At 38.7% G+C, this 20,108-nt stretch overlaps 1 protein-coding gene across 2 annotated transcripts in view; it reads left to right on the forward strand.

Annotated features, from left to right (window-relative positions):
- Positions 1-19,434, forward strand: part of csnk1da (casein kinase 1, delta a) — a 33,894-nt gene extending 14,460 nt beyond the window's left edge. Inside the window, exons 2-10 of one of the 2 annotated variants that reach the window (XM_051888481.1) lie at positions 1,670-1,780; positions 6,468-6,616; positions 6,970-7,198; positions 7,370-7,540; positions 9,218-9,366; positions 9,481-9,652; positions 10,388-10,500; positions 11,839-11,907; positions 17,319-19,434. In XM_051888481.1, the coding sequence (XP_051744441.1) occupies positions 1,670-1,780; positions 6,468-6,616; positions 6,970-7,198; positions 7,370-7,540; positions 9,218-9,366; positions 9,481-9,652; positions 10,388-10,500; positions 11,839-11,871 (1,127 nt within the window). In that variant the 3' untranslated portion in view covers positions 11,872-11,907; positions 17,319-19,434. The remainder of the gene's footprint in view (positions 1-1,669; positions 1,781-6,467; positions 6,617-6,969; positions 7,199-7,369; positions 7,541-9,217; positions 9,367-9,480; positions 9,653-10,387; positions 10,501-11,838; positions 11,908-17,318) is intronic. The other variant, XM_051888480.1, reaches the window with a different exon arrangement.
- The last annotated feature ends 674 nt before the right edge of the window (positions 19,435-20,108 follow it).

The raw sequence follows: 20,108 nt of genomic DNA on the forward strand, positions 1-20,108 counted from the left end.
TTCAAATGATGTTTGCCATTTTGTTGTAGACCTCCTGCATCTGACATTAGTGGTTAGTAGGGCTGGGACAATACATCGATGCATCGCGAATCGAAAAATGATTCTGGATCGATTCTGATATTTTCCTTATGTGTCGCGATTCTCTTGAATCGATTCTGAGCTCAGTTTTTAACAGCAGATGGCACTGCGTGGTTTAGGAACAGCCGTACTCTGCTTGCTTCAAATTCCTTACACACACCGCTTGAACCTTCTATAAAAAGATCATTTATAAAGTTTGAAAAGGTGGAAGCGAATTACAAGGGTGTTTGCAGTGAGCTATTTACATTAATCTCGCGTCATAAAAGCATTCTGAACTGCAAATACACTCAGACTCAGCCGAATGCATGAGCGGTCTTCTTCCTAGAGCGCCATCTGCTGTTAAAAAGTAAGCTCAGAATCGATTTGCGATGCATTTGGAAAATATCAGAAATGATCCGCGAATCACAATGCATCGATAGTGTTGTCCCAGCCCTAGTGGTTAGTATGTTTTAGGGGACAGTGCAGAGCTGATTTTTCCAGTCAAACACATTTCCTATGGAAACCTGTTGGTGGAAAAGGGACATGTGACAGAGTGGTTGAGGCCTCTTGTTATAGTTTGTCCAGAGTAAGACCTGGGACACACTAGATGATTTTCAAATCTTAACTGATTTTAAAACTGTGGAAGACCACAGACATAATGACAGTTTCAGCCGATTTTTAGCATTATAATCCTTTGAACGCACACACTAGATGATTCAACTGGACTGCGAGACCACACACCTGTTGATTGCAGAGCTCAAACGTGACTTGAGAAGAAAAACAAATGGAGGACAATCGACGTTGTCCTGCCACGTGTTCTTACAGTGAAAAACAAAATAGGAAAAAAAGAATATGGGTGATTTTCTTTCTCAATACTCCACTTTTGAGGCATGTTTGTGGACTGGTCTGCTGTCTGCAAGCCGGAAAATCAGGACTGGGTTCATGTAGCATGTCAGTTTCCACACTCTGAGTAAGAGGGAAGTTCATTCGTTTGTTTTGTTTTCTTTCTTTTTTTTAAACCAACTCATTCATCCTGCTTTTCATGTCACGTTCATCAGGCACAACACATACACTTGGCCTAGTCCTTGGAAATGCTGTAGTGTTGTCATTCTCCTCCTCTGTTTCATTGGGTGTCTGTTACAGCAGATGAAGTTGGATGATTTTCAGCATCCTCTGCTCAGGATGTTGAGTTGAGGCAGATGGTGGGCCGGAAAGGAGGTGGTATAGCAGTACGCGTAGATAATTGTTCCCACTCCCTCACGCTGGAAGCTGTGTGTGAGTCACTTAGATATGCAGAATTTTTTTTAATCATAGTGGGCCTGTATATTCATTTATATTTTTTGGTTATGTTTAATTGTCTCCCAATGACTCATAATAAACTGGATGCTAATGCTTATTTAGACACTGCAAAGCCTCTCTAGTTGAGTGGATTTATTGTTGTCATGCTCAGGTATGCGTGTATTGTACGTCACAGGAACATGTGCAGATATGTTATGTTTAAGCTCCCTACTTTAGACGTGTCAAGCGATTTGGTTGTTTCTCCCTCCACTATCAGTCTTTCGCTTTTCTGTTTGGTGATGTATAGTGTAATCCTGTCTTTTCTGATCTTCAGGCACAGACATCTCCGTGGGGGAAGAAGTAGCCATCAAGCTAGAATGTGTGAAAACGAAGCACCCACAGCTGCACATCGAGAGCAAGATCTACAAAATGATGCAAGGAGGCGGTATGTGTTTCCACACTCAGTCAACAGCTCCTCGTGGTCTCCATCCGGCTTCTCCGTTAATACAGAACTATGAGTCACACGTTCACGCCTCACACTGCTGACACATACATAAGAGTCTGTAGACTTGTTCATTTGTGGACAAGAAAACTCTTCAAACTGAAATATTTATTATAAACTGTTAGGAGTTGAGTTAAAATTTACCTTGAAAGGTTTTGTTTTTTTGAAACCTCACTGAATTTTGAAAGGCACCATTCTAATTGTATTATAAAATAGTGCAAGCAGAGCTTAACATTAAGGATGCTTCTGTGAAAGAGTTTCAGGCCAGCTGACAAAGAGTTACTCTCCTTTTTGGGACTGTGCTTCTTGCCACTGGAATTCTTACATTCGTCAATGATGCATTCATTTTTTTTTATTTTTTTTTATGCCATACACTGAAACGTTTGGTTTTCTGAGATGTGTTCTAGATTGTTGTTTGCAAAATGTGCTGATTTGTCAGCAAGATATGATCTAGTTGGCTGTGATAGAACTTGTATTAAAAAATGAAAACATCAAGAACGTGTTAAACTACAAACAAAACATTATAGCAGTCACATTGTAGCGGTATAATTTCTAGCTTTGTGCCAATGTTTGTAAAGGGAAAAAAATCTTTTAAGAAAACATTTTTTCATGATGAAAACCAAAGACAAAAATATTTTGAGCAAATATGGAAAAAAACAAACCCCAAAAAAAACCATACACTACAGTTCAAATATTTGGGGTCGGTAAGATTTTTAAATTGTTTTTAAAAAGTCTCTGATGCTCACCAAGGCTTTTATCTGATAAAATCATTGTAATATGCTGATTTGGTGCTCAAGAAACATTATTATTATCAAAACAGTTACGGAAAACAGTATTGCTTATCTCTGTGGAAACGATGATACTTTTTCAGGATTCTTTAATAAATAGAAAGATCAGAATAGCAGCATTTATTTTAAATGTAAATCTTTTGTAATGTTATAAATATTTTACTGTTAATTTAATGAATCTTTGCTGAATAAAAGTTTTAATTTCTTTCAAACAAACAACAAAAAATAAATCTTACGACCCCCAAACTTTTAAACTGTAAGTGTAAATAAAAATATATCATTTTGTGGTGGGGCCAGTGGAAATTTTGGCAAGAGAAGTAAATACTGGAACTAAAGGAAATCCTTCCTGTTGAGTCCTGGCAAGTAATATCAGCTGCTAAAGCCTTAATGAACAATAACAATTTTATGTTGGCTTAATATAGTTCTTTTGTTGGCCTCTTTAGTAATTTGATTAAGAGGGTTCTCTAAAGGTAAGGTGTAGATCACTGGATCTCCATTTCTTGGATTGTGTTAAAGAATACTGTGGCAAGAGTGGGCGGCCAACCATTCGTGACCAGTTCCCCTTGCATCAGTCAGTGAGTCAACTTCTCCACCGAGAGTAGCATTATCAGATCTCAAACTACTCCCAGCGTTCTGTCAACACCATGAATCGTCTTCTCACTGGCTTAACATTTAGACTTGTGTGGAATAGAGTTGTCAAAAGAACCGACTTCGGTACCAATCAGTAATGAAATTTTAAAAATGTGATGATTTGAGCACTGTTAAGCAGATTTGTAAATGCCTCTGATTGGCCATTGTGTTGACATGCTCATTAGATATGTCTGTGATTGGCTACAATGATCAACACATGGAAGTGTTTGAATTTGAAAGCGTTTTGAAAGCAGGTCAGTGATAGACGCCTGCTTTCAAACATTCCTGTGTTTATCTGTTTAAGCATTCGGTGAAGAGTGTCATTGATGACTATTACAATGTTTTTGAAGCGTTGATCATTGAAGCCAATCACAGACACATCCGATGAGCACGTCACAATGGCCAATCAGAGGCGTTTATGAATCAGACTTGGTGCCGAAGTCGGTACTTTTGACAACTCTAGTGTGGAAGTAGAGGAACTATGCAATTTGTGGTCTCTGTGTGGTTTTTCATCCATATAGTCCTGTAATCAGGCACAAAAGTCAGGTTTTTCTTGACATTTTGGTTCTGTTGCAATATATGGTGATGATTTATATAGGGCCCCATTTCATTTAGTCCCAAATTCCATTTAATTTTATTTAGGGCCCTATGAAATGCGTTTTATTTTTACCAAATTCTGTGTTTTCTGTTTTAAGTTTTCTGGATTCCATTTTATTGGTTTAATGGTAGAATTTTAATGATCAAAAAGCATGTCTAAATTAAATTCATAAAAACATTTATTTTTTTTAAAAAAATTTTATTAAATGTTTTTGTTCTGTGTTGTGTATTTAAATTTTTCTGGCAATCAAATGAATTAAACATAAATTTATCTTTTTATGACAATAAACACTTTGTCAAAGTGCTGCACAACAGCGCTTTACTGTTAAAATTTAAACATGGGGAAAAAAAAGAATGAAGTTTTAACATTTATTTATTATTATTATTATTATTGTTAATGTTAGTATTATTCCATTGAGACAGCTAAAAGTCTACTGTACAACAGTAATATATTTCTGTCACAATTTCTTCAAGTTAAGCCGAACTTTTTTTTTTTTTTTTTTTGACAGGTTGCAGTGAAGACCTTTGAGTTTCTGTGTGTTTGATATGACGATAGTTTTACTCAACTGAAACGATAAAATGCTAATGAAGTGACTCTCAAAGCAGCTCTAGAGATAAAGTTTATGCATTCATGTCCCTCATTTAGTGAGGCGGCAGACGCTGAGGCTTTTGTGGTTTAATATTCACAGACGCTAGTCTATATCTCGATTTAAATTAAGTGTACTGACCTACTTTATTTATTCATCTCAAATTTGATATTCCGTGACATTCTGCGTTATACAGTAATATCCGTTTTTTTTTTTTTTTTTTTTTTTAAACTGGATTCCGTGATTCCCTCCGCGTTTTCTGCATCGTGGAAATCATCGGGCCCTATTTATGAATATACATGAGGTTTCTGAAGAATAATACCCCCCCCCAATCTCCGGATGGGTTTTCCCTGATTGCTTATTCTAGATAGATGTACGACAGTACTGTCGGGGGTATTTTATGGTGCTAGCAGAAAAAGTGTCGTCTACAGCATTTGCTTCAAACATGCTCAAGTCTGTCTGCTCGCTCTCAGCATGACTGAGCATGCATGACGTTCGCTCCGCAGCGGCCAAACGTTGCGATGGCATCCATGCCACGACAGACCGACATTCTGAGTGAGCCTCCCTCTCGGCGCTTGTGTTCTCTGTGATCACATGGACCCCAGGCCAGATGGTGTGTGCAGAGGGGAGTGGGTTTGGGGGGGGGGAGGGGCCACCCTGTGCATTCCATCTCCTAACTGGGTCTCTTTCACCACTCCCAGCCTTATTTAGCATAGCATGAACAAACATACACACTGACAACTTTACATCGAGAAAGGTGTGGGTACTTGCACGCATTTGTGTGTGCATGTACATTCGTTGTATTACGGAGAAAGAAATCCTTGCCTTCTGTGTTATTTATTGTATTTTTTTAATTTCTGGATGTTTTAATACCACAATTGCACTCTTGTTTGAGTCCTTACATGGAGAAGCACTGGGCTCGGCATTTTTCTATTTTAATTCCTATTAATATAGACTGTGCCAGAGCTGTCCTGACATGAGAATGGAAAGGCGCGCTGGACAGCTCAGACCAGGAGATATATTTAACCTCCTGAGTTTGCGCAGGAATAGCTGACCTGGAAGATGTTTTCTGCAAAGTGCTGAACAGCAAAAGCTCTGTGCTGTTGAAGGCAGTGGCCAGGCTCAGGGCACACATGACGGTAGCCACGACAGCAGCTGCCGAGAGATCTCTGACCTTCCAGAATGCTGCTGAGCCCTCTGTCTCTTTCTCTCCTCGATAATCCTGAGTGTGCTGCTGGGTATATGTGAACGACACTGGAAAATCTAGACTGTCTGTTTGTCTGATGGCAGACAAGAGACCGTGTTCAAGAGACCTGTTTACCTCATTACACTGTTAAAAAAAAAAAAAAAAAAAAAAAAAAAAAAAAAATCTGTGGTTGCCAGAAATTGTATTTTACAACTTGTTAATGAATATATCAAATTGGATATCAAGTTTTGTTAAAGCTGGTCGCTGTAATTGGGGCTTGCTTGTTTAACTGGAAGATAATGTGTATTCAACATCTATCCTATCAGTACACATTCAAATTATGTTACGGTGTTGTGACAGCTGCCTTTTCTGGTTCACATGTGTCTGAACTGAGGGGGCAGGAAAACGCCCTTGAAGTGATCTAATTGAGTATCAGCTGTCCTTCCACGACAGCCTATATCTTTTCGTACATCACTTCAAGGTCTTCTCAAGATTGTTGATATTTTATGGCTGATGAGTTAGAGCCCTTTCTGAGGTTGACCAACCAGCGCTGCTGGTTTATTCGAGCTAAAGCTCTGCTTGGGTTTTTTTTTATCACATCACTGCCCTATTGAAACAAACGTGCTCCCAACCCCCCACCTATAATGTTGTAGGTCACCTTCAGATTTGGTCTGTCAGTCCTTCAAAGATACAGATACATATTAGTCAAAATCCCCTCTATTCGGTAGTCTGAACTTTCAAGATCATTTTGGTTGACAAGGATTTTCTTCATAAACCACATTAGATTCCCTTTTTGAAGGGAAAAAAATCTGCTGTACTAATGGTAATTGTTTCTTCTACAGTCGGTATCCCAACAATCAAATGGTGTGGAGCAGAAGGAGATTACAATGTGATGGTGATGGAGCTGCTGGGACCCAGTTTAGAGGATCTCTTCAATTTCTGTTCTCGCAAGTTCAGCCTAAAGACTGTTCTTCTGCTGGCTGACCAGATGGTAAGGCTGTAGACGGGATCACCGTAACCTTTATCCTCTCCACCCTACCCAGCTCTTGTTATAGGACACCCAAAATGGGATAATGAATCCAGGAAGTGGTGGTCTGATGACATGTCAAGCTTTACTGTCATCCTTTCAGCTGTTTTACATAGACAACCAGTATCCTCTTTCACTTTGTTTGACTGAGTATTAAGTGCCAAGAGCCGTTGTGAAAGGAGGCTTAATGTGAAAGGGCTGCTTGTTCAGCGGTTGTCATGCCTTCATTGCTTTATTTGAATTGGTGTGTTAGGTTTGCATGGAGTCTCTCATTCAGTCATTCGACTTGCTGAACCTGTCCTCTGTTCTGTCATCAGATCAGCCGAATCGAATACATCCACTCCAAGAACTTCATTCACAGAGACGTCAAGCCTGACAACTTCCTTATGGGCCTGGGGAAGAAGGGCAACCTTGTTTACATCATTGACTTTGGCCTGGCCAAGAAGTACAGAGATGCTCGCACCCACCAGCACATCCCTTACCGCGAGAACAAAAACTTGACTGGCACTGCTCGCTACGCTTCCATCAACACCCACTTGGGAATAGGTACCCTAATACATCTTTTCAATAAACTTATAATAATGTTATCTCATTGAAATCTCCTGTACTTTCAGACCTGACCTGTCATCACCCTAACATTTACGATCAAGCCACTTCACCTGTTCTAGTCAGGCCATCGTAATGATATACGGTGTTTATCGGTGTTTTCTTTCACAGAGCAATCCAGACGAGATGACTTGGAGTCTCTTGGCTATGTGCTCATGTACTTCAACCTGGGCTCTCTGCCATGGCAGGGTCTGAAGGCTGCCACAAAGAGACAGAAGTATGAGCGAATCAGTGAAAAGAAAATGTCCACTCCTATTGAAGTCCTGTGCAAAGGATACCCATGTAAGGTTCTGCTTATATATGGTTGTGTGTTTTTTGTTTTTGTTAATAGCCAATAGGCTTAAGTTACATTACAGCACAGCCATGGACCATAAGCTACTTTTTTTTATTGCCATTTGGAAGCAGGTGGTAGGAGAGAACATTTGATTAGACAGTTCAATCAAATAGATCAATTATCAATATTTGTGGTCTTTTTTTTTTTCTTCCCCCCCCCCCTTTTTTTTTAAAAAAAAACATATTGGATTACAGATATCTGCTGAAAGTCAAACTTTTGCATACACTGCTGTTTGGTCTCAGTTTTTTTTTTTTAAATAAAGGATTACTTTTATTCAGCAAGGATTCATCAAAGCTGCTGTCTGTAACTTTTATTCATTAAAAATTTTACAAAATCAATTTTTGAGCATGTACATAACCAGCCAGTGGTCAAAACTATCTCCTTACCATAGCCCGATTCACAACGGTAAGCTTGTAATGTTTTATAACTTGGGTGGTACTGGTAGGTTTTCGCTGGAAATTCGAGCATGCAGCCGTTTGTCTTTGCGTCATTGTGTCACGTCTGTAAACAGAAAGGAGTCCCAGCTAGTAAGCTGTATGATATGTGAGGCGGATCATTTATAGCCCTTTTTTTTAATTTTTTTTATTATATACAGCAGCTGCAATAATTAAACGTATCATTTTGATGGCGGATTGTATGGTATGACAAATTAACGTTAGAGATTAGACTGTACAGAAATTGAAATCTACAGGTAACGCTAATACACACTAAATACACAGTCACGCAATGTTGATGTTGTTAACATTAACAATTTGAGAACAAAGTATAACAATAATAATAATTTGCACGGTTTGACGTGATATGAGCTAAGTGATCATTAGATTCAATCACCGTTGGCAGCGTGATTTACTGTAATGCTTTTTTTCCCTCAGTCAGAACAAAAGTGGCAGACATGTTACTTGTTCAGATGACATTCTCCGGTGAAAATTCATATTTTGGTCATACTTCCAAGACTACAATCTGTGTTTCCGAAGTACAGTATCCACACCAATGTGGTGATTGACAGAAAACATTATATTCATCTGCGCTGAAGAATCGTGCCGAGGCACAACCCACGTAAAGATAATTCCGCAAACAACGGCAATTGCAGGTTTCAAACAGAGATGGCGACAAAGAGGCAAAATTACGGGCTGCAGCTTTAAATTGACACATACAGCTGACACATTTATAATGTTATGTAAGATTCTGGTTTCAAATAAATGCTGTTCTATTGAACTTTCTATTCATCAAAGAATCGTAAAAAAAAATATTACGGTTTCCACAGAAATATTAAGCAGCAAAACTGTTTTCAACATTGATAATAAGAAGAAATGTTTAAGCAGCAAGTCATCACAGAATGATTTCTGAAGGATCATGTGACACTGAAGACTGGAATAATGATGCTGAAAATTCAGCTTTTCCTTTACAGGGATAAAATAGCATTTCAAAATACTTTCAAATAGTTATTTTAAACTCTATTACTGTTTGTACTGTTTTTGAGCCAATAAATGCAGACTTTGTGAGCATAAAAAAGACCTTTAAAAGCATGAAAAAAAAAAAAAGCGTAGTTGACCTCAAATCTGAACAAATTGACTTTTTTTTTTTTTTTTTTTTTTTAGTTACATTTGCCTTTTGTTTGTTTCCAGCTGAGTTTGCCACATACCTCAACTTTTGCCGTTCCCTTCGCTTTGACGACAAGCCCGACTACTCTTACCTGAGACAGCTCTTCAGGAACCTTTTCCACCGGCAAGGCTTTTCATACGACTACGTGTTTGACTGGAATATGCTCAAATTTGTGAGTGTCAAATCTGTTGTCTTCGCATGGTTGCTGTATTTCTAAAATTGTTCTTTGTTTTTATCGTGGTCTTTTTGACTTCATGCTTTATTTATGATGTGTTGTGCTATTCAGGGTGCAAACAGAGCGGCAGAAGATCCGGAGAGGGAGCGAAGGGATCGAGAGGAAAGATTGCGGCATGGGCGGAATCCGGCTGCCCGTGGCATGATGCCTTCCAGCTCAGGTAGACCCAGAGGAACGCAAGAAGTAGCACCTCCCACACCCCTCACGCCAACCTCACACACAGGTAAGACGTCCACTGCTGTCTGTTGGTGCTTGTTTTTAATCTCAGTAAAATAAAATGGCATGTTTATGACTCAAACATCTAAAGGATGGTTTTTCTTTGTGCATGAGGATCGTTTTGAATTTGGAAAACACACATGGCTTTTCTTTCTTTTCACTGCTTCATATCAAGACACATTTGTATTCATCAGCTACATTTTTTTTTTCTTGCCTTTTGTTGTCATCTTAGCTGAACGGAAGTGGTTAAAGGGCTGCAAGCTACTACGCTCAGCAGGATGTTTGCTAGACATGACTTAAATTTACTAGCGTTTGCTTTATCGAAGGGTGGAGGTTCACACACACAGACATTTCCCCATACAAGACACAAAAACAGTGACCCTGCACTGGTCTTGTTAGCAGTAAGCCTAACAGCCGTTAAGTGTAGAGTTAGCAGAGCCTCAAGGAGGCACAAAATCTTATAAACCACCATATGCCACATTTACCAGAGTCCAAGTAAACTTCAGTTTCTTTAAGTCAAATAACACTTATTCTCAGTGGAGCCATAAGATCAGCGCAGGGCAGTTTTTCCAGTTTGGTGTAATTACTTTGTGGTTCAGACATTGGAAAACAGAAGGCTTTTTGTTTAGGTGGACGCGACCCAATGTGTGTGGTCAGTGTCCCTTTTTTTTATTTTTTTTTTTTATTCCATTTTTCCATACTTTTGATGACACATGTCTTCCTCCTTTTCTCTTTTTGCCAGGAATGGAGCGAGAGAGGAAGGTCAGTATGAGACTGCACCGCGGAGCCCCTGTCAACATTTCCTCCTCTGATCTAACTGGCCGACAGGACACCTCACGCATGTCCACATCACAGGTACCAACTTTATAAAATGAAATACCCTGCATTTTTTGCCCACCATTGCCTGTGTGTTTGGCAGCAGTAGTGTCTGTTTCTGGCCCCAGCTCCCCTGCTCTTAAATGGCCCTGTCTTTATTTCCTGTCCATTCCAACCACAAAAGAGATCACTTTGGTTAGAAGAGCTTTATAAACAAACTTCTCCACAATTGCTTTCCAGCAAAGAGACAAAGGGAAAGATGATAGAGAGTGATAGCCATGAAAGAGTGCTCAGATGGAGCTTGTGTCTGCTGTGGCCTGGCATGATCTGGAGCCGGTGTCATGGTTTACAGGGCTGTTAGCATGCCATTATGAAAGCACTCTGCTCTGAAATGTGTTTTTGGGCTACCTATGCTGTATAGCTTATCTAGAAATTTGCTTTCAACAGTGAAATAGACAGTATGTGAATAGATGTTGAAGACAAAAAAGTAAATAAATTGGTAATTTACCTGGATAAATAACTTGGTAGGATTTGAAGATTAAGGAAATAGAAATGTATCTTCATTCCCTTCCTACTAAATTTTGTCATATTATAAATTATTATTATTTTTATACATTATGTATATATATTTTATTGATATTGCTGGGCTCAACAATAAGATTTTTTTTGTCAGATTATGATTGTTTTTTTATTTGTAATTTTATTTATAACTGTTATTGTAAGGTTCTTTTTTTTTTTTTTTTCCCACACACGCGCGCACACACTTTTTTTTTTTTTTTTTTTTTTAACTGATAAAACTTTAAGCATTTTTGCTGGAAAATGATGGAATGTATTGCAGAACTTGACACTAAATTATCATTTTAAGCTTTTTTTTTTTTTTTTTTTTAAATGTTTCTTTCAAGACTAGCACAAATCACTCTCTCCATTATCTCTGTCAGCCAGCTAAAGAAAACTTTGCATTGCTGACATATTTACAGTCAGTCGAATTTGCAAAACAACATTGTTCAGAACATCACAGAACACCAAAATTTTACATTTGCAAAGCATCAAAACTGGTGAAGTTAGCTTATAAATGTAAGGTCAGTTGAAACGCAAGCACCGGCCCTAGGCCATTGGGCCATCCATATTGTTGAGCCCTGTATTGCGTAACCACTGCCACATACTTCGGATTTTATTTGCATAGTTCTTTTCAAAACTTGTCATACATTCTTGGCATGCTGCCCAGAGTTATAATTCTGTCTACAGAGTCTCTGGTGATTTGAATATTTGCTATACTAACTTTTTTTTCAGTTCCGCATTTTTGCGGTGTTTACCACATTGTTGTTAATTTTCTTCACAAATAAATGTTTCCCCCTTCCACCCACCCACCCACTTCAGAATAGCATTCCCTATGATCACCACGGCAAGTAGATGCTCGCCATGTTCTGGTATGAGAGACAGCATTGGGTGAGTGACAGTTGGGTACAATGCCTTTTTTTTTTTTTTTTTTTTTTTTTTTTTTTTCTTCCTGGACTACCTCCACCTCCCTGCATTGAGTAATATGCTCCCTGTCCCACATCACTGCTGTACGGCTGTTACGCAGCACATCACTCTCACAGAATGAAGAGAGACTTCACTACTTCATTCTCAACTGTAATTCAGATAAAGCAGGCAGATGTTTAAGCGTTTCACTGAAAAGCAATATGGTGTTATTCAAAAAAAGCACCAGAAGTAAAAGCCCCATTCATTTTCTCAATAGAGAAATCTACCATCAGCTTTGAGATTTTCTTGTGAATATTATCAAAAGAATGTTGTGCAAACATTGAAGATTAGCATCTAGACAGTCACTTTCTAACGTTGCAATCTAGTTTCTGCCCAAAAGCAGTTTCTTCAGGATAACTGAGGCTTCTATTCAAACAGAATATTATTTAGAATTTGATGTTTTGCTTTCAAGAAATATTGTTTTTATACTTAATGTCTCAGTTTCATATTGTTCCTTCATTTTGCATTACAAACTCCGCCTCCTTGCACTTGTATTTTGAGTGTGATTCATTGGCCAAAAAAAAAAAAAAGGAAACAAAATAGTTGAAGAATTTGACTGATAGCGTTATTATTGTTTTTATTTTTATAGCTATCATTATAAAATTGTTATTGTGATTCTTTTGGCCATGATAAAAATGCAGTGAAAATCTTGTCGTGACAGCCCTGGTTCATCTCTAAGCTGGCCGATTGGTTTGGTTCTAGTGTTCATGGCTTGTCTTGAAAAACAAGTCAATTTGACGGTCATCGTAGATGAAGTCACACTGCAGGACTGTGCGCCAAATCTTCTGACAGAATTTCATCAGAAGTAAAAATTTGATCACAACAGTCATTAATCGGCTGTCGGTGAACATGTCAAACTAACAACCAAAGACTACAGATTTTATCCAAGGTACGGGGAATCTTTTATGATTTTCAAAATTGGTCTCAGACGACCAAATCATGGCCAAAATCGCACAATGTGCCCCCGGATTTAGACTTGTAATTGAGGAATTCCTTTGAAATGACTATAGGGAAAATGAATGGGAAAAATGCTTCTAGAACCAGGGCCACTGAAATATTAGGCGATCACTGTTCTCCACCGAAACCACCAGTATTCATAGCTGGGATGCTTAAGTACTTGATTCCAGCTTCATCCCGGTTAGCAGTTTATGACCTCGCACCCCAGTCTAATGACTCGAATGGTATTTTTAATCCTTGCAGAGAAAGTAATTCATAACACCAGATGATGTGATACGTTACTCACAGATGGACAGTACTGTTATCCTCTGAGCCATTTTTAACTGAACTGAACTGTTGGGCTTATTTTTACCAAAAAAAAAAAAAAAAAAATGTACTAAAGCATCAGTCTCAGATGCTCCAGAAAAATTTCCCTGCTAGAAAAAACGGCTCAAAGCATAATTACAACCCTCAATGGTTTAGAGTATGCAATTGCACTATTATCTTTCCTTTTAGTCACGTAAATGTCTGGCTTACATATCTCCATATCCCAAATTTGATCATATCAAGAGTTATAAACAAAAAGCATGCACTGCTTTCATTTTGTGCAAAAAAAGTACTAAGCTTCCATATACACGTATGCCCACCAGGCCATTTGTCCCCACTGTCCTAAACAACTACTTGGCAGCCTACACATGATCACCATGTACTCAGATGTATTTATACAACCCAATAATTGACTATTTTAATCTAGCGTTTGGAGAGCTGATCAAAAATCAGTCGCTGAAGCAGAAAGGAAGCTCAAATGCCGTGCAGCAGAGCGCTGTAGATTGTGTGCTGTGCAGCGCTCTCTGCCTGTGACTGTGTGTTTCTACACTCTACTCTGTGATGTGTCAGTAACCTCTAGTTGCCTGGGTGTGGATGCCTCTTTCTGTCTCACTCTTTTAACCCCCAGTGCTTGGTATTGGCTGTTTTTGGCATGCAGTGTGACCACCCAGACTGTGCTCCTGTGCCCACACTTATCAATGCAGCTTTACACTTACGAGCCTTTTTGCTTTTAATTGTTTGTCAAAAGTGTAAAACTGCTGCTTATAACCTCATTTTACAGAAAACTGCCACCACTTCCTTTATAGTTTGTGCCCTGAATGAAATATGTTTACTTGTAGTCTCAGATTAGCTGAACGGCTCACCTCTGCAGCTCTTTTGTTCCCTCTGTAACGTCAGAGACAGATTCACCCCCGCCCTTTTGAGAGCAACCGTCACATGATTGGCCTCAGAGTCCTGGTGGCCCCCCTGCGCCGCCATGCCTTTGATGGAGGATCATGAAAAATGTATCGCCACCTAGTAATTAATCACCTCAGATTTTATGCATCTGAAGGTGCAAGACACAATTAGCTGTCGCCCCTCCCCCACTCTTGAAATAGCCCTCCATTTGTGTTCCTCAGTGGAAACCAAAAATACAGTGCATTGTTTTGTTTTTTTTCCCCGTCCTTTGTATTTGGTGTTATAAACCTTGTTCCCTCCTCTCCTGCCATATGCCCTCTGCTGTGGCAGGCCATGGGGGAGCTCAGAGGATGGCCCCAGGACCACCTAAAATATTTAGGACTCAGCATACAGACACAAACCGTTAACCCCCCGTAAGAATTAGTGATGCACCAACATTTCAGCCATTCAAAACTGTTTTGACCGAAAAATGAATTTTAAAACAGTTTTGGAAGGCCGAAATTGTTGACTGAAATAGTTTAATTGTAGTGCCGTTTCAGTGTCTTGTCTTGTGCGCACAACGTGGATAAGCTACAGTAGGAAAACATGTCAGCTTGGGCTAGGGTTGACTATCGATTTCTCGTTTTTGATCTTCATTTTAATGAACTGAGATGTTTTAGTCCTTTACTCTTTCCAGTTGATGCACAAACAAAACTTCACTAAAGTAGCCTATTTGTAGCATGCCTACTATCCAATAATTACAAAAAGCTTTATTTTTGATATGAAACAAAGTCTGAACTTTCAGATTCTGTCAATTTTATAACAAAATTCAAACAAATCAATTGTTGTTTTGATGCTCTTTAATGTCGAGTGACAGATTGCTGTATCCAGTATTGATTATTAAATGTATTTGATTTGAATATTAAACTTTAATTTTGCTTTCAGTTTTTAGCTAAATGAAAATTAATTTAGTTTTCGTTAAATTAATTTTGGTGTATCATTAGTAAGAATTGTATTCTTTGAGAAGTTAAATTGACCTGGGCTTAGAATCATGGAATAAAACTGGAAAACAAATCTGATTACAACCTTTCATCCCAAGGGCACAAAGCTAAAATTCATGATGAAGCTGATAGCATGACATCATGAATCTGAAAATGGTGATTCTGAGTACTGAATAGACTGTTTACATCTGGTATTAAGTGAAATCTATCTCAGATGATCCGAGGAAAAAAAGTCTTGCGCATGTGTTGTAAATGCACTTTTGTTTCACTTACAAGTCATATATAACCAGCAAAGCTTTAAACTTTTGTTTCAGTGCTGTGGTTGATTGACAGGTGAATAAGTGGTCTTTTGAGGTTGTGCACGATGTATGAAGACAGATAAGTGTTTACATTTCAAATGTGATGTGTTCATATTTTAACTACTTCATACTGTGGCACGAGCGATAGGATCAGAATGTGTTTTGGACCCTGTTTACACCTGTAAGTAGCGCTTGTGATCGGATCACACGAGACATGCTGATCTTTATACCAGATGCAAACGGGGCTCTCAGACACATGATTTTAAGTCAGTGGTATCCTACACATTCCCATGACATAGACTGAGATGACTCATGGGAATAGGGGAACAATGGCTATGTTCACACAGCAGAATGATATAGTTGTCAGTCCTGTTTGGAGTGTTAAATAGGATTCATTTATGCACAACTCGTTATGAAAGAAAGTGACATTTATATTCTATAACCAAAGACTATCTTAAATATGGACAATCTTAAATATTTGTAAGGCACAACTGAATTCAGAGTATTTTAAGTTGATATGTGCTATATGAACAGAACCACAGTTGACAGCTAGTGTCACATTATTGATTTGAAGTACACTGCCATTCATTTTTTTTTTTTTTTAAAGAAATTAATACTTTTATTCAGCATGGACTCTAAAATTGATCAAAAGTAACAGTAAAAAAAAAATGGTAAAAAAAATTCCTACTTCAAATAAATGCTGTTGAATGTTCTATTCATTAAAGAATCCTGAAAAAAAACTATCACGGTTTCCACAAAAATATTAAAGGGTTAGTTCACCCAAAAATGAAAATAATGTCATTAATTACTCACCCTCATGTCGTTCCACACCCGTAAGACCTTCGTTCATCTTCAGAACACAAATTAAGATATTTTTGATGAAATCCGTTGGCTCAGTGAGGCCTGCATAGCCAGCAATGACATTTCCTCTCTCAAGATCCATTAATGTACTAAAAACATACTTAAATCAGTTCATGTGAGTACAGTGGTTCAATATAATATTATAAAGCGACGATAATATTTTTGGTGCGCCAAAAAAACAAAATAACGACCGATTTCAAAACACTGCTTCATGAAGCTTCGGACCGTATGAATCTTTTGTGTCGAATCAGCGGTTTGGAGCACCAAAGTCACGTGATTTCAGCAGTTTGGCGGTTTGACACGCGATCCGAATCATGATTCGACACAAGATTCATAACGTTCCGAAGCTTCCTGAAGCAGTGTTTTGAAATCGGCCATCACTATATAAGTCGTTATTTTGGTTTTTTTTGGCGCACCAAAAATATTCTCGTCGCTTTATAATATTAATATTGAACCACTGTACTCACATGAACTGATTTAAACATGTTTTTAGTACATTAATGGATCTTGAGAGAGGAAATGTCATTGCTGGCTATGCAGGCCTCACTGAGCCATCGGATTTCAACAAAAATATCTTAATTTGCGTTCCGAAGATGAACGAAGGTCTTACGGGTGTGGAACGGCATGAGGGTGAGTAATAAATGACATTATTTTCATTTTTGGGTGAACTAACCCTTTAAGCAGCACAATTGTTTTAAACAGATTTAATAATTAGAAGTGTTACTTGAGCACCACGTTTGAATGGTAGTGTATCTGTATCGAATTCAGTATGTCTTTATTTACTATTATTATCTGTTGCTGTGGATACAGGCATTATGCAAGAGATAGAGAAGGAATTTGATGACGCCCATAAAGACGCCACTTCACATCACGCCTAACACAGTTGTCACTCCCAAACACTGACTGTGTGAACAGCCTAAAATTGGGCTGTTAAAAAAAAAAAAAAGTGTCAGAAAGCCATTGAGATATTCTCAGTTTGCTTTTGTATCATGTGGCGCACAGAAACTGATGTGTTTGTCTCTCCTCTCCACCCCAGGCTCTTTCTCGCGTCACCCCAAGTGGCCTGCAGTCTGCCGTACCTCGATGAGACCCTCCACATGCCTCGAGAGCAGACCAACCACGGCCCTGATCTGCACTAGGACTTCTCCAGCAGCCTCTAACCATGTGAAATCAACCTCAGCAAATCAAATCGAAACAGACTTCATTTCCTCCTTCCTCTCAATGCAATTAAATACACTTGAGAGTCACGCAAAACTTGAGAGATGGACAGTTTTTAATTTTCTTTTCTTCTTTTGGCACATACACCACACACACAAACATTTCCTCACATACACACCTACACTACTCCAAAAAGACACCTGGGCACGTTAGTTGTGCTTGTTAACATCACTTTCTGCCAGACAATCGCTGGCGAGACGGGAGGGACGGGGCGGGGGGGGCGTGATTCTCGGCCATCGCTGCCTTTGACCCTCTGACACACACCAGGAGGAAAGGGGCCGTCCTCCTGCCGTCCAGAGGAATCTTTGCAAAGCAGAGCGTCTTGGCTAAAGCCATGTACCATGGCTCTGATAGTGTGGCTCACCCTCTCCTGTTGCAAAAAATTACTTTTACACAGCTTGGAATGCAGCTGTACTGATAGCCATTGACATTTTGCTTACCGTAATCTTTTATTTTTGTCTTTTCGTTTATGTACAACAGAGATTAAATTGATTTCACACTGGCTACAGTCTTTTGCAGATGAATCTTATCTTTTTGTTAGTTTAACAGCGTTAAGCTTAATGAAACATGCAGAATTATTAAATAGAATTGTTTGAAAGCCTGTTCGTAAATGTGGCAGGATGAAGACTGTGTCCTTTTTATGTCTTTTTGTAGTTTATTATGCGGAAGGCCAGGTGGAGAAACATACAGCAATGGTTTGAGTAGTCATAGCCACACAGTACCACCTTCACACCGTTACAGCTTTTTAGATTTTTTTTTTTATTTTTTTTATTTACACCAAGCAACCTGGCCCTCTTTATCAAGTCTAGTAGTTTTTGCCCATTTTTTTTTATTGCATTCCCTAAAGCTTTTCTTTTGTTTTTCGAAAGCTGTGAAATGCCTGTATTGTATAGTTGTTGATGTTATTAATGTTGCTGTTTGTTTCTCTTTTTTACCCCCTGAACTAAGCTTTTACAGTAACGCAGGCACACGTGGTTGGGTCAAGACTGTTGGACAGTGTCACTAAAAAAAACAATTATAGCAGTTCAGGAAGTCTAATAATGAGAAAAGGGCTTCGTTTTTCTGACCAGAGGGTGTAAACTTTGAAAAACTCCTATTTATCTGAGAGGTTTGGGCATATGTTGAGACAAACTGGCACTTTTTCTTTTACCATTTGTGTTTGGATTTGGAAGGCCAGTTTGTCTCATCGAGAGAACACCAGCCATCATTTAAGCCATGCCTGATTTCTTTTTGATTTTCTTTTGACTGACACTTTTAACAATTGAGATGCAAGTTTTTGTTTTTCTTCAACTTTGTTTTCTGAGTATTAACAATGCTTTTAGTACTACTTTTCCTTTGTTTCAGAAGTGTGGTTCCTTGACTTACTGGTGCTATAAGTCACAGAGGACATGTGGAAGGGCGAGCTGCCTGTCCATATCATTCAGCATAGTAGAGCGTAGGCTTTTTCTGTAGTCATGGGGTGGGGGGGCTAGTGGTGAAACTCAGAAAATTCTGTTGTCATGTATATAGGATGTTTCTAGTGATGGCAAAGTACCATTTTTTTTCATAGCCACTGTCTGTGTGTGTGTATCGTGAGTATGGGGAAAAGGCTAGTGCTTAGAGAGGTGAGAGGGACTTTGTTCATTCTAGATTTGATAAGTTAGTAATTTTCTCTCCACTGGTGGTCTCACAGAAACAGCCGCTCCAGTACTGGTGGTGTTTAAACGTAGGCACAAGTACACTTTGTCGGGGATCGAGCTATTATGGATTTCTCTATTTCATTTTTCTGGTTCATTCTACACATGACTGCTTGGCCAGTCCTTCTGCATCACACTGTGCTGTATCAGGTGGAATTATAGAAATCTTCCTTCACTGGAAGATTTTTTTTCCTCATTTGTATTGCCACTGTATTTGTGTATTTTAAAATGTGTAAATAAATTAATAAGTACTTGTAAGTTGTATTCGGTTTTCTTTTTTCCCCTACATAAAAGATGCTTCATAAAGGCATAGTTCGCTTAAAAAACGAAAATGTTCTCGCCCTCAAGTCGTTCCCAACTCGTAAGACTTTTGTTCACCCTCAAAACGCACATTAAGGTATTTGTAATAAAACCTGAGAAATTAAATGTGTAAACATACAGACTTTGACACTTCAGAAAGTTCATAAAGAGATCTCAATAGTGAACCTAATGAATAGAGCTGTCTTCTGAAGAGAGACAATCGCTTCATACAGATTTAATTTAAAGGGTTAGTTCGCCCAAAAATGAAAATGTCGTTAATTACTCACCCTCATGCCATTCTACACCCGTAAGACCTTCGTTCATCTTCAGAACACAAATTAAGATATTTTTGATAATCCGATGGCTCAGTGAGGCCTACTGCCAGCAATGCCACCGAGCTTCTCAAGATCCAGAAAGGTACCCATATTTAAAACAGTTCATGTGAGTACAGTGGTCTACCTTAATATTATGAAGCGACGAGAATACTTTTTGTGCGCCAAAATAACGACTTTTCAACAATATCTAGTGATGGCCGATTTCAAAACACTGCTTCGGAGCTTTACGAATCGAATCAGTGGTTCGGAGCGCCAAAGTCACGTGATTTCAGCAGTTTAGCCGTTTGATACGCGATC

This window comes from Ctenopharyngodon idella, chromosome 3 (genome assembly GCF_019924925.1).
Source record: "Ctenopharyngodon idella isolate HZGC_01 chromosome 3, HZGC01, whole genome shotgun sequence".
Classification (NCBI taxonomy): Eukaryota; Metazoa; Chordata; class Actinopteri; order Cypriniformes; family Xenocyprididae; genus Ctenopharyngodon; species Ctenopharyngodon idella.